General features: G+C 37.1%; 1 protein-coding gene across 4 annotated transcripts in view; it reads left to right on the forward strand.

Moving 5' to 3' along the window:
* disp1 (dispatched homolog 1 (Drosophila)) overlaps positions 1-15,672 on the forward strand; it is a 64,956-nt gene that overhangs the window by 12,904 nt on the left and 36,380 nt on the right. The window contains exons 2-3 of one of the 4 annotated variants that reach the window (XM_017725541.2): positions 9,737-9,791; positions 13,108-13,697. The exons of 1 other annotated variant lie outside the window; for it this stretch is intronic. In XM_017725541.2, the coding sequence (XP_017581030.1) occupies positions 9,737-9,791; positions 13,108-13,697 (645 nt within the window). Of the gene's footprint in view, positions 1-9,736; positions 9,792-11,312; positions 11,441-13,107; positions 13,698-15,672 lie in introns of those variants that run through there. 2 more of the 4 variants (XM_017725543.2, XM_017725542.2) reach the window with 2 other exon arrangements.

Consider the following 15,672-nt stretch of genomic DNA (forward strand, 5'->3'; position numbering starts at 1 on the left):
GCTTACCAGGGGCCTGTATGTTTGTAAAACTGCTGTGTGGCAGTGCCTGTTGTAAAAGGTTCTATAGAAATCAAGTTGAATTGAGTCATCTCAATGCAAATGAAATCTTCATTGTTTATACATTACCCACTGCAGTGATTCAACAGAGGTCAGTAAGAACTAGCAATTTGCTGAGATAACAGCAAAAACCCACTTTATTTTATGGGCATGTATTAGAAGTGATCTGCTTTTTCATCAACCAACCTCTGTCGAAGAATTAATACAGAGGAAACCTAAAAGGAGATTTAATGAAGATTTGATCAGAATACAATTACTGCTGACTGTTGCTTTTATTGGGAATAACCTATTTAATTGTGAAAAGATTTTCCAAGCATGTGGATACTTTTTTTCCCCCTATTTGCCAGTTTTCATTGTGGTACCCCCTCCTCTCTTTTATCTGTTTTCTGTTGCTCTGGAAACGAAGAAGTTATGTAGTTATGTAGCTTTAGAGTGCGCATTTGTGAAGAAATGTTTACTTCAGTGTTGGATGGGATGTCTCTGTTTGCCAGGCAGAGGACCCTTTAAGATTCTATCAGGAAAAGAAAGAAATAATATGTGAACATTTGTTTTTTCTTAACATGTGAATGAATGATACTTGAAAAAAATATTGATTCGCCATATATGAATGGTGTCCATGGGCACTATGAGTGTTTTAACATGTACTCCTTAAAAATGTGTGCAAAACTTTGAACAGTGTATTTTGAATCTTGTATTTTTTCCTTTCAGTACATTTTTTGTGAATATAACCAATATATTATGTGTATGCCCTATTAGGCTTGTATGGGACTAAGCTGTCAAGCCATGAGTTCTTCATAACAGTAAAGTTGTCTGATATGTACACAATGGTCTGGCACATTTAGTATAATTTCTTGTTTCTACACTCATCATCCATATTGTCAGCTCTTCTCACAATACAAGTACACTTTAATTACAATTACAGATTGTAGTCTATCTGTTTCTCTGCATACTTTGTTAGTTTGTTAGTATGTGTTGCGTTCCCCCTCCCCCCAGCAATATGTAGTCCTTTATTTGGCTGATCTGTAGATTTTAAATATTATGTTCACCTACTGTTATTGATGTCTCTAGATAAGTGTGTCTGCTTGCATAAATTTGTAAAACTGAACAATAATCTATTGCTAATGTTTCAGTGTGTTTTAAACTCAGTGGTAGCATTTCATGAACGGATTATAGTGTATACTCTCGTTATAAGATTGATGCACTGAAGTGCGGGCCCACATACAGACCCTTGGAATTAAAGGAGTTAATGATATTTGTGTCCAAAGCAAAATGTGTCTACTAAGACAAGCATTTTCTGTTTTTGTTAGAACTTTTTCATAAGCACAGACATTTCTTAAGACTGCTACAATGCACTTCCCATTTGAAAAGTTGAAACAACTGAAAGCTGTGTTTCATTGACACGGCTTACTGGTACAGCTGAAGTTTCTCTTTTATAATTGGACACATGCACTGGAGACAAGGCTCGCCTGCAGAATGGAAGGTAGGTCTAGTCTCCTGGTGTCAAAATATCGCTGCAAGGGAACAGCTGTGTTGACCATCGAGTTCCAGGGAGTTGATTATAAACATCAGCACTGTAGCAAACCTGCATTTCTTAGGGAGGATGTGCTTTGATCAGTTTGAGTTGTTAAATTTAATGGTTACCTTGGACATCAGATAAAGCTCTCAATTATTGGTTTAATAAGAGGTTTGGGATGTTTATCTGCTCTATAATCCAGGCACTTTTGCTTAAAACTCATCATTTGACGGAGTCAAGAATGTAGCCCATGAAAGCCATTACAAACTTTTGAAAAAAAAAAAAAAAAAGTACTCTTCAGGCTCAAATGCTGAAGATTCTAGATCCTAGAGTTCAGTGTTAGGAAAGAGTAATGTGTCTCTGACCTCTGAATCCAAGAAAGGTCCCCTCTTTCTTTCTATTCAAAGCTGGGAAGAACAAATATTTAGCAGCCCTAACAACAAAGACTCAGCGAGGGCTGAATAGGATAATAAGTGCATGTCATTAATGAGGGCTTCCGAAGGAGTGAGGTGTTAAAAAATCTAAATCACTGAGAAGAATCAGTGAGGATTTCCTTCTGGGTGTTTAGATTTGTTTTTGACCATGCGCTTGAAGAATTTCTTATGAGATCAACTCTCACTCAGACTCATTAATGGATATTTCTTCAGATCTCAGGAGTGTTTAGAGAACTGCTCAAGGTCATTACCCACGAATTATCCTCTTTATCTTCCCAATCCTCTCACATGTTAACCCTGAATTGATTGAGGCAGTGTCTCCACGTTTTAAACAGCAGTCACTAGCTCTGAAATGTGTTACATTTTCTTTGTCTTTTTAGTTGTGATGGTTTCTTTCTTGCTTTCTTTTTGGCTTTTCTCTGTATATTTTGAGCAAAGGATCAGTGACGACACTTGCCAATTTCTGGGTGATGCATGTATGACTTATTTTGTAACAGACATATTAATATTTTACCTTGTAGTACCTCAGGTAAGAGATGTATCTTTCTAGATACCATGGGGAAAAATCCCTGATTAAATAACTTTCTGTTGGGCGTTAAAAAAACAACCTTTTGTTTAAGACCATTACTTCAATATTTGCAGACTTCAAATACAACAAGTATTAAAGTTCACAAAAATCAGAGGGACTTCTAAGAGGGCCTAGAAGGCCCCTCTGGTGAAAGCAGTTGAGAAGTTTTTTTGACAAATAGTATTTTTACAAACATTTGGAGTTTTGCTGGCCTTGTTGCAGTCGGCCGTGTTGGAAAGCTTGTTTGAATTTCTAAATGTTGTATAGGTAGTTCCCTTATAGGCTCAACAGAAGTGCCATTAACTTAAATGTGTTATATTTCTAACATATCCTTTATGATCCTAAAATCATGTTAGAAATACAACACATTTTCCTTCAATACTTATTCTGAGTGAAACATATCAAGAAAGGTGCATGAGCTAACTCATCGGTGGTGAAACATACTATTTTTAAAAATAATTCTTAGATAATTATGTTTTCAGAAGCTGAATATGAAGAATCATAAAGTCTATTATTAATGTAATAAAGGGGGGGAAAGACCCTTGATGTAAAGTGAATTCAAGCTTTTAAGGAAAAATGCTTTAGATTAAATTATTTTATCATTCAAAAACATAATTTTAAAAGTATGTGGTTATTGGGTGCACTAGAAGCCAGTCAAAATAAGTGTAAACTTCATGTTCTAACATGACTAATGAGCTGAGCAGACAATACATACATATTCAATGAAGATATCTGACCTTTAATTACTGCAGGACAGAGTGTAAGCTCCTGTGTGGACTCACAGCGGTTTCCTTGCAGTCCTTTTAGACGTACACAGCAGGTCTGGTTTGACTACACTGCTACAAGTATTACATGTCTGTGTATCAGCAAATGGTATCTGGGCCAAAAACATATATAATCCACCCCTACTACTATGCTATCCTTGCAGAGGTCAGAGAGAGGACATGACCTGACCTTTCAAAAACAGTATAAAATGGAAATAATGTACCAATGGACCAATTAAAAAAAAAAAAAAAGCAACAAATCGGTGGGCCAGATGAAAGAAAAAAAAATGGTTCTTTAATTTTTATTTAATGTGCTATAACCCCATATGACCACATGCAAAATCTTTAAAAGTAAAATACAGACACTTGTAGACCTTGAGATATTCACAATTTTAATGTCACCATGAATTCAGTCTTTAAACCCATTTGCTAACAAGACACCTGGCATCCTTTCTTTGCTGTAAGCTTATTAAGACTTGGGCTCAATTTCCAATCTTCTGAGCTAATGTTAAGTGTTTATATTTAGTTGAACTGCAGTGGAAATGCATTTTGGTGATGTGACTGGTCTGCAGTTGTTCAGAATTGTGTAGGATGGTGATGTAAACGCTGTCTCATAGACTGTTAGAAATAAAGGTACCATGCAGGTACATGATTTGTTCATCAAGGTACAAACAGTGTAAGCGTTCCCTCAAAGGTACAACAATGGTTTTAAGGTCCAGTTGTGTACCTTATAAGTATTTCCCAGTGGAAAAGTAGATATTTGTATCTTTTTTCTAAACTATTTTTTTAAAAACAGAACCATTTAATAAGAAGCCTGCATGAGACGGGGAATGCACCTTTAGAAAATATAATTTCATTTCATTATGGTACAGTTATGTTCCATGACTAAAGTTACTGAGATGTACCCCTGAGGGTACCACCACAGTCACAAGAAGGCTACTGCCCCAGTGACAGTATTGTACCTTTTTTACTGAGAGTGTAATAAGCAGTGTTTAAACCATTGTAACTATTAGTTTATGCCACACTTCTTGGTAATTCTTTTGTTAGGCTGTTACTAATGGATACTAAATATTAACTGGTTAGTAGTTTATGTAATGGTGTGGCAGATGGCTGGGTGTATTTTCACAGACAGCAATCAATCCTAAGGGATTTTATACACTTGGACCTGGGGAAAGTAATTAAGGGTGTTATTCACAAAATTGCTTTCAGTCTGTGTTAATATGTACATTTATGTAACTAATTAAATTATTTTTAAATATGCCAAGTTAATAAAAAAAATGTTGCCTTTAATGTTGCTTGGCAAATAGGCAGCTCCAGCCCCCTGTTAAGAAATCAAGTTGGAGTGGAGGGAGTTATGGCAGCATACTCAATTCAGAACTACTCTATTTGTTCAGTGCTTCATTACTTAAAAGGATTAGGCTTATGTTGTTTTTTTATGTTACGTTAACTTCAACTTTAACAGATTTTGTTCAGTAGTATAAATGGTGCATTAAAGTAATTAAACAACTGTTAAATCAGGGTGACACAAGCTTGTTGCCAAAAATGTTTAAAAAGCATACCATTTCTCCAGCAACTTTGTTTTTACAATATTCATAATTGGATATATTCACAGGTAATTAGAAAAACTATGCTCTTGGGCTTAAAATTTGATCTTCATGGCCTCATTGTGATATTAACAATATTACAACACTTTTATCGGGATTGTTGTGAATGTTAAATTGTGTAGAGTATGTACATAACACTGTCGCATGAAATTTTCATACTCATTTTCTGGTAGAGCAACTGTGTAACTGCAGTTTGCAGGTTTATGTATACTGACTGTAGCCCATCTATAGCGTTGCAATTTAGCAGCTGCCCTTTACCAGCTGCCCTTTACCCTATCCATCAGTGGATCCATTACTGATCACATTATTTGAGTGGTGGAAAATTGCCAAGGTGAATGACATTGGGCTGGCAAACTTTGTTTTTTTAGATTTGGTCATTTTTTCTCTATGCGGTCATTTTTTCTCTATTTTTTCTCTACCATAGAGTTTTTGTTTAGTTACGGTTTCATTTCTGGTCATCATAGCTGTCTCAACAGCTAGCAAAATCCCTATGAATTTTTACCATCGGGATGAAGGCATAGGCGAGTACAATCACTGGTGTATAATTTACCAGCACACCAAAAACACAGTTCACGTCACATGCAGTGTGGAGTGAGCCTTAGACTACACTCTCATAAATAAAAATAGTACACTGTCACTGGGACAGTAAGTCTTTTGTCACTGGTGTGGTACCCTCAATGGTACATCTTAGTTCCTTTAGTCAGGGAACATAACTGTACCATCATCCATTGAAATTATATTGTGGTAATGCAAGTTGTATTGACTTCACACACCCCGTCTCATCTCCAGGCTTTTTGTTACTGTTTGGTTTTAAAACATTAAGTTATGAAAAGGTACAAATATGTACTGTTCACCTGGAAAAACTTATTTAAGGTGCACAGTTGAACACTGTTGTACCTTTGAGGGAACATTGATATTGTTTGTACCTTAATGAATGAGAAATGTACCTACACAGAACCTTCATTTCTGACAGTGTATAGAAACTTCAGATTGGTGTAGAACATGCGTTTCTGGCTTGAATTGTACTGATATTGTTCACATATCCAGCATGTTTATTTGTGCCAAATGATTTGATTGACATAGAATGCTGAACAGCTTGTTGGTTTTGAGCCAGTGGCAAAGTGCTTAGAATGTTTTTTTAAGAGTCCTAGTAAAACCTTAATTACACTGGTCTTGGACGTTAATTATGTTCCATTAAAAGACTTTTTTTTTTTTTTTGCACAATATGTTCTTGGTAAGCTGCCAAGAACAAGGGGGAGCATGAAAAAGTGGCCTATGATGAAAACAAGTGCTTTTTTATGGCAGTTAGCCATTCATGGTCTGAGAGGTAAATGCTTTTTTCTACTGTGGGCTTAATATATGTTAAAACTGTTGCTTGTGTGAACAGGTCATATAATTAACCTTCTATTCAGTGCATTAAAAGTCTCCTTAAAAGTGAGGAGCGAGACACACTCAAGAGGTCAAGGTTTTTTCTCTCTCTGGCCTGTGTCATTTTATTTTCCATTTTTTGGCATGACTAACAGTTGTAGGCACACTGTGCTCCACAGGGAACATGGCACAGGGGAGATGCCAGCCACTCCATCCCCAACTAAAGTCCTGTTAGTGAAGGTCTGTTCATTAAAATTGGCCCTTTTGCTCTCTCAACCAAACGCACATGTAAACACGCAAAAGCCTCTGTTTTCTGTGGCTGCAGAGTGAAAAAGCACAGGGAGATGAGACTTTGGTTTGTGTTGAGCACAAGAAAAACCAACAAGTTCTTTTGTTTGTAATAAGATGTTTTTACCTTTAATATGATTGTAGCCTAATCACTTAATAATTTTCTTCTGTTTAGCAGATTCTGTGAATCAGCTTTGACTAGTAAATATTAATAACTTTTTTAAATTGTTGTAAGAAGGAGATCACCACATGTTCTATATTAAATGCACTACCATCCTATTTGTTTTCTGTCATAAGCAACCCTATTGTCAAATAGAAATATACAAACTTTTAGCATGTTTCAAAGCTTTATGACAGTTATATGGTGCTGGTTATAGCGCACTGTGTAAAAATGCTGTATTTCAGAGGTTACCATAAAAGTGCTGCCTTTAGTTGCTCAATATGGACAACAACCACCTGCTTTGGCATGAAAAAGCCATGTAACCTTACATGCAAATAAACAACCACTAACCACTGTTTTTCTGTTTGATCATTTGTCAGAACAGTCCCATGTGGAACAAAGTGACATGTCGGCAAACATTCAAGACATCAAATTCACTAGCTATTAAAAGAAATTATTCTGTTTTTAATCTGTTGATTTTATATTTTTTTCCAAAAGACTTATCGTTATGTGAAATGCATGTAACTGCTTGCAAGTTCCCATTGAATGGATTAAAACTGGTGCATAGTATGTCCTCATGGACATGCAGATGGCCAGTGAAGGTGTAACATTTAAAATCCTGATACGCATGGTCATCTTTGCATACAGTGTCTGTACCACTGTAGACATCTAATGCTTAGGGTAACTTTTTTTAATCATTGCTTTGGGTATCTAAACCAGTCTTTAGACTTTTTTTCCCACATCTCGCTGATGTTTATGGTTGCCATTTTTTTCAGTGTGTCTTTGATGTAGATATTTTATTCAGCTTTTTTCACACTACCTTGTAAACAGTTGTGGAGTCAGAGGCACCTGGAGATATTTTACATTCACCCTCTAGAATTCTAGAGGCCAGTGTAGGACAGACTCATTCTCTTCCACAAACCTCTGGCATGTGTTTTCAGCTTCTCTTCCCTTTCTACCGCCCTCCCCCCACCGCCATCAACCCCATCACTGATCCGCACAAGATAGAACAAGACTGAAATTTCCAGGGCTCCCGAAGCTTCAGCCGGGCGTAAGATTGACTCTGGATAGCCAGCAAAATATTTGGGAGGTTCCTCACTGTTTGTTCTTTTTGTTTGTCCGTGTGTGTTTTTTTAATAGACATGTCGAGAGTCAAATCATAACAATTCATGCTTCTGTCTATCTGCTGTCTTCCACAGGGCTGGACAGAATGCTTGAATATTAACTGAGGTGAAATATGGTCATTGTAAACTCCAGTGAATGCAGTGGTATACTAACATGACGGGGAAAAATAAAACTAGTGATATTTTAAGTGTTTAGCAAAAAATATTGTGTTATTTATCTAGACAAACTATTCCCAAATGGACAGTCAGAAGTAAGACAAATATTTGGTTATACAAATATTAAGGCAAAAAAATATTATAAAACCTTTTGTCTATTTTTGACAAAATTTTTTGTTTGTTGACTCAAAAATACAGATTCACAAGTTATAAAATAAATAAAAATATTAATAATAAATAAAAAAATAATAGATAAAAATATTACACCACTGCATATGTGTGTGTGTGTGTGTGTGTGTGTGTATGTATATATATATATATGTATATATATATATATATATATGTATATATATATATATGTATGTATGTATGTATGTATGTGTATATATATATATATATATATATATATATATATATATATATATATATATATATATATATATAAAAACACAGAGATACAGAGCATATGCCAGCAGTATATAGTTTAACTCATGATTTGCATTTGTTAGGGTAGCACATTTTATACAAATAGTGAAGTAGATTGTGAATGTGCATATGTAGGACTATTTTTTTTGCTCAGAAACAAAAGCTCTTTCTCTTTCTTGTATAGGAAAATACAAAACACCATGTTTTGTTAACCTGGTAATGGAAAGATTTTTTTTTGCATTTTTAAGGGGACAGAAAGGCATGTGCTACTTTTTTCTCTTTAGTCACATAATTTGATATTAAACTTCCATATTCAGGTTGTTGTTGTTGTGTTTGTTGTTTCTTCCTCTGGACATGTTGTCACAGTAAATATTACATTTTGCTTAACAGAGACATCCACTAAATGTCTGTCCTTCAAATTTCAGCAAAAGGTATACCACCCTTCCTCTCCGGCTCTTATGCTTTGAAATGTTCTTTGGGCGTTACTAGCTGACCTTGTCAGAATGATGAACTCCAGGTGATCATTTCTTGGCCTTCACTGCTTTGATTAGGGGCTTCAACCACTTACAGTGCTCTTTCCTATGAAGCTTGTTTGCTTTGAAGTGCAGCCCAGACAGCCTCTTGTTATTACAGAGAGGGCATCTTTACTCATCCCTATTGGCTTGCTGCACTAGGCACACGACTGTGTTGGTGGGTTGTATGTAACAATTGATGTGATAATCCAATCATGGCCTTAATATTAATGATTATATCTCATAGAGCTCATTGGTCAAACAAGTTGTTTTAGGGAAGATGAGAGGGAATGCCCCTTGATAAGCCCACATACTGTAAAGCTACCCCATATCTGTGCATTCTTTTAGCATGTACTGGATAATGAAGCATAAACCTACACATAGTTAGGATAAATGACGCACGTGAAAAGACATATATTAGGTCTACGATGTAATTCTTCCAAGTACTAAACGTGCATACAAATTCATCTCCATTAAGATTGCTTAAAATGTTGCCTAACAATTGCTTTAGTTAGAATGTAACGCTAATGATATCTAGCCAGTTAAATTGCAGTGAATAGTTTTGACTTTTTAATTAAAATCTTATGTGTTTAGATGATCTTAAATGCCGTTATCTTAAAATGCCCTGTGTTTAGGGTTGAACTTGACATTTTCATATTAAAAGAAATAAGGATCATACAAATTGTTACTAGCATAAAGTTAAAATCCAAGAGCCTAGGGTCTGTCACGGTATGGGATTATTAGTGTCTTTTTCTTTTTCAGGGACATCCGTGCTTATTTCCATGGCGTAACAGCACATGGCTGCGTATTGAGAGAGGTATGAGTACTATGATTGGCTTGCCTGCAGTCTAGATCTGTCCTTTTGGAAATGTGTGGCAAATTATGAAGTGCAAAATATGACAAAGGCCCTGTGCTATTTTGCAGATGACTTATAATGTAAGGATAGCAAACAATCCTCTTTGTTAACTGGATTAATTGATGTGTACAGTCCCTAAATGATTATTAAATGTTCATTCAAAAAAGTAGTTGGCAAGTCATTAATATGGTGTTTTCAGTGTTATGTTGTGTTTCAGTTAGTCTCAGGTGTGGACGTTCTGTTAACAAGAGTTACACACACGCTGTATAAGTAAACTGCACACTAAAACAGAGAGAATTGATGAAGCTATGTGTACCTTTGACCTGAAACACAGTCTTCGGCTAAAATCACCGCAACTCTCAGAATTTTACCTGCAGCTATTTGCGCTTCTGGGCTGATTAAACTGGTGCACAATATGAAACAAACTACTGTCAAATAAGTTAAATATATGTAGCAAGCAGTTGTAATCTCTGCACACCTATAAGCTTCTCAGAGTGAGCTAAAGTCACTGGATGGACAGTTGTTTTCAAGGTTATCCAACCAGTTAGTCTTCTTGCTACTCACAGCTGTGATTTCAATTATTGTTCATTATAAAACTTTGTTGCTGTTGATGTATTCAGTACTGTTCCAAAGTCTTCAACACTTGGGCAGTTTTTTAAATCCACTTATTCTGAGCACAATGAAATGACCACTATGAAGACCCTACATCGATTGAATAAATATAAACAAACATTAATGCTGCAACAATTAATAAGTTTCTTATTTAAAAAAACAGTTGAGGTATTGTGAGCCTGTTAGAAATATTCTTCAAATATTGATTCCAGATTTCTCCTTCAGGACCCCAGCCATCATATGTATTTCTTTCATTTTATCAGCACACCTGATTTAATGAAAAGCGTTGATTACCCAGTAAATAATAGTGGGCTGCCATGAAGAGAGGTTTGAAAATGTGACCACACTGACACACAAAGTCACTACTTTCTGTATTATTGTTAAGTAAATCGTTATAGCTAGCTCAAATGGTTCTGTCCCAAATTACCTAATGTGCTGTCCCCAGTAACCAAACTCAAATAAAAATGTGATTTTGGCACACAGCAAATAAACATATATCCAATTCCTTAGGGGACAGTAATAATATGTACACTTGTTTAGAAAACATCTTGAAGATAATAGACTTCTGTCGTCTGGGTTTAGGGTTTGTGGATAAGGAGGTGTCTAAAAGCAAAACATTTACAAACACAAATCAGCACAACCATACATACATGTTTACATTGTGATTGTACGTTAAATTGCTGTTAGACATCTTTATTTGACTTTTAAAATCCCTCCTGCTGCTGGATTAACTTTCTGGAGACATACACAGACATAGTCGCTCTAAAACATGAACGGAAGTTCGAAGTGTCTGACTGTTCTAGAGCCGCTGTTGTCATCCAATCAAACTGCAGTAGCGAATGTATTTCTCGCGTTTCTTTCGTTGGACCTACGTGATCTAAGCTGCTTGCAGAGACGCTGGTAGAGGCAGACTCCTTCGCTTGTCATTTGGGAATGATCAGCGCGCAAACTCTTTCATTTGTTCGACTATTGCGGATGTGGAGCTGTTAGTTTAAGCGGTGGGTATACACAAAAGCAGGAAGTGGAAAAGGAATTTCAGCGTAGGCGAAAATGTCCGTTTCTCGGCAAAATGAGTCTTTGCGGCGATTTATGGAGCCTCTTGAATCATAATCATCGTTCGTTGTTGTTCCAGTGGCATGTGGACAAACGGGTTAAACTTCGGTCACTTTAGGAATCGAACAGGAGTCACGCATGCTAGGAAAACTACCAAGTGAAAAAACAGTCTTGGTACAGTTGCTGGGTTTGGGAGATGTTTGTGGCGCCTGTTTTTCGGCTCCTGGAAAGTAAACAGTACGACTTGAAAAGGGGGGCTGTTTGACTGCAGGCGGTGTGAATGCTTCGTCCCGCTTTGGGCTGTAGATCTGTCTGAGAGAATCCACATTTTATGACTAATGTTAACATACATAGTGTTAAATCTGTCGGCGGGCTGTCTTCAGTTTACTCGTTTTCTCGCTCCTGTGTTGGTGTGTGGGTGCCTTGAGTAGCAGAGTATTGTATGAATTAAGTTGCAGATGTTCATAAAACGATGCGTATATGCTGAGAGCACGGAGTTGATGACCCAGAGGAATTTTACTTTGACTGCCCCAGTGACGAGGATATGAAGGAAGGATGCGTTTTTGTGTCCATAGTAGGAAAAAGAATTGTTGACTTTTTTTGCCCCAAAGTTAATACATTGTTTTTGCCATGAGAAAAATTTTTCATCTGGCCTGGGTTTAGGAAATTGCTTTCTAGTTTTAACTAAAGGGGTATAGTTTTGACTCCTGTCAAAAAGATGGCTGCCCTGTTCTTGTCTTTTTAATATAATGCAATTCAAAATGAAGATCAATCGTCTGGGAGTTTGTGTTTATCTATTCACATTCATTAATAATCTGTTGACTGAAGCTGCAAAATGTATTGGCTAGGATTAAGGATGTTTCTAAACTGTGCTCTCTGGAGTGTTTGTATTGTTTGACTGGCATGGATAGTAGTAATGGACTTTTTCTGTCTATGTTTCAACTTTGTTGGTTTTAAGCAAGTTTTAGTCAGGTTGGTGTGGACGAGCTTGCTTGCATGCCGTTTAGATTGTCTTAATAACGCTTCAGCGGCTGTCATTCGAGGCTTTTGGCTTCATGAGCAATGGAGACCTTGGTCATATTCAATGGAACATTTCAGAAGTTTCACTGTTCCTTAAATTATTCTTTTCAAAAAGTACCTTTTTAATGCGGTTCTTGTGAAAGCGACCAGATTTGTTTGTTTGTGCAAGAAAGTATTTTGGATACCAGGTTTACCACACATACGCAGGGTGGTCAGCAGGGCAAACCTGCTTACCTGTTTATCGAATGAAATCTTTCATAAACCTGGAACTTATTTTGGGTGGAGTCATAATCCTGTGTTTAAAAAAAAAAAAAAAAAAACCTTGTGGAAATGTTTGAGAGTTGAGTGATATTTCAGTAATTGAGAGATTGGCATTTCTATGGTCTAACCACATATTTGCTTAAATCTGTTTGCTTTTTCATTTCATTTTTATTCAGCCTGTAAAACCATGTAATATTTACCATAGATGAAATTGCTTACATCAGTCATTTTACCTATTTCAAAGGATGAATTCTACATAATACCTATATGCATGTGAATTGAACCGCATCATGCATGGCTAAGTGTTTTCTCATGTCGTCTTCCTATTCAGATGAGTGGTACAAGCAACAGTGGACAGAGGAGCATGGCTCTGAATGAGACTTCCAGTGATGAGCTGCCACTCAGCAGTGGCGGAGATGCGCCAAGTTCCACGGCCTCCAGTATTCTCATGTCCAGTGTCAACTTTCCCAGCTCTGTTGCTGCTGCTGCTGCTCTAGACACAAATGAGGAGGTAGAGCAGGGACCAACACTTTCTAACACAGGGTCTCGGCAGTCCAAAGAGTCTTTACCACCAAGCCAAAATAGTGGCGCTAAGCAGAATGGCTCCATCCGACCACAGTCTTCCTCTGTCTCTTCCTCCTCATCAGCACCTTTGTCACATCTTACTGACTCTCAGAGACTTACCAAGCTGTTGCCCAGCTCACTCCCTCCCCCTTGCTGTGTCCACTGTCCTTTCCATGAGTCTGTTTGCTGCAGTGGGAACCAACAGGAAGGCAGCCTTTACCAGGGGCCTTTGCCCTCCAGGTCTCTTCACATGGGTTCCTTGGGCTCCTGCTGCGTGCAGGGTGCCCCCACTTTTTGCAGGCACCACCACCGCTGGCAGGAGCACTTCCAAAATCAACCCAACATGGCTACATTAAGGTAACACATCTTTGCATCACTGAACATATTTATTCATTTGACTGATTGACAGTTACAAGTTGGCAATGTAAATGTTGATAATGCCCATTTTAGTTTCTTACAGCAAGAAACAGCTTGATTCATACACTCATTTGTACATTTATTTTGCTACTGCGTTTCATGTTGATGGATTACTTGGTTTACCCGATAAAGCAACATAAAACGTTAAGGCAGCATGAGTGAAGAGTGAAGTATTCAACTGGACCTCACACTTTTCAACTGCTTCCCTGTTTAGGACTCATCCATTACATCTGCACCTAATCCTCTAGTCAGTGGTGCAATGCGCTTGGACACTATTGGAGAGAAAGCACCACTCATACAAAACACACACTAAACAGTCTTTAAGGTGTTTTTATTCTCCCTCAGCTGTATAATTATTTATCAAATGAGAGACTGACGTAAATCCTTAGTGTATGGTAGTCCAGCTGTGATTTTTAATAACAAAGATGCATTATGCATATTGAACTTGCTCCTAATGCATGTAAGCCTTTATCATAGGACCTCTGTTTAGCCTGATTAACCTGAGCATTAAATAGAGCACCATAGTATACATTGTTTTCTCTTACTCTCTCTCCCTCCCTTTCTGTGATCCTTTGAACCAATCCCTCTCTATTATATTTTGCATGTGTGCACATGCCCATATGCATGGAAACAGGCCTCTTATCTATCAGGATGAGGAAAGGGAACACCCATTATGGCCTAGAAGGTGACTGTCAATAGAATACAATGTGATTTCATGTATTTTCATTAGACTGTTATTTATGGACATTTTCCAAAGTTATAGAGACATACAATTCTGAGTATTGTAGCTGAGATGATTAGAGGCAAGATCAAGACTAGACTGAGCCTGAACAAAATTACGTCAGAGTAAAGACCAAGTCTTTGTAGCCAGGCCCAAGTTAAGATTAGAGGAAGATTTCCATCTCGTCTTCTTGATCTTAATGTAAGACGATTAAAAATAAAACGTTCATTTGAACCTTGTTTTCTCACCTTATTCAATGTTGATGCATTTTTTATTTCAAGCATGTAGAAAAAGGACAGTTCTCTTCTGTTTGAATATGGTGTTGATATTCAATGGAATAAAAACCTCTTGTACTACTGACTGGTATGAGAGGTAGCACAAGTTTGTTCATGTTGTACTTGCAAGCCTTCCTACTATGATTGTTCAGTCACTCTGAATGTTGCCAACCATGAAGGAGGGCGCTCATGTGCAGCAATAAAGGACCATGATGTTTGTAACATTTTCCCTTTTATGCATCATTCACCTAAGCAAATTGGCGCTGTGCACATCATGTTCCTTCTTTGCAATTATGTTTTGTGTATAATCTGTTCAAATCATTGATTTAACAGTTGAGTTAGTCAGTAACAGTTTGCAGTAAATTTAAAATGACTTTTTTGTGTTTAAATAAATAACTAAATATTTATATATTTATAAGTCTTCACTTTCCTCATCCCATGGTAAGGGGAGGTGTCGAGCAAACATACAGAGCTGTCTGTGACAGCTGCAAGCCCTGACCAGCCAAGCAGCCTGAAAAGGACCTTTGTGCTCTTAGTTTCAGGGTGTCAGTTTGAGATAGTCTTTTCAAATCATCAAGGGCAGCAACTGCTATGTTTGCGATTTTGACCTCACACACAGCTGAACTCCTACTTCCCCTTGCTAATCGTATCTCAGTTAAGTTAAAATCTGGATGACGGTTTAGGTCTGTTAAGAGAATTGTTATGGAGAGAAAATTGCATTAGGTGCTGTATTTCTTTTGTGTTTTTGCGGTGTTCTGTGAGTTATACACGTTTTGTTTAGTCCCTTAAATGCCCATGGCCCGACAGTGCATGCAAAGCTTTATTGCACGCTTCTATAACCTAAGAATAGCTTAATCAGTTTCCATAGAAATGCTTGTTGTTACTGACTAATGAGCTTTAGTATGTACTTTATAAAAGT

This window comes from Pygocentrus nattereri, chromosome 4 (assembly GCF_015220715.1).
Source record: "Pygocentrus nattereri isolate fPygNat1 chromosome 4, fPygNat1.pri, whole genome shotgun sequence".
Lineage (NCBI taxonomy): Eukaryota > Metazoa > Chordata > Actinopteri > Characiformes > Serrasalmidae > Pygocentrus > Pygocentrus nattereri.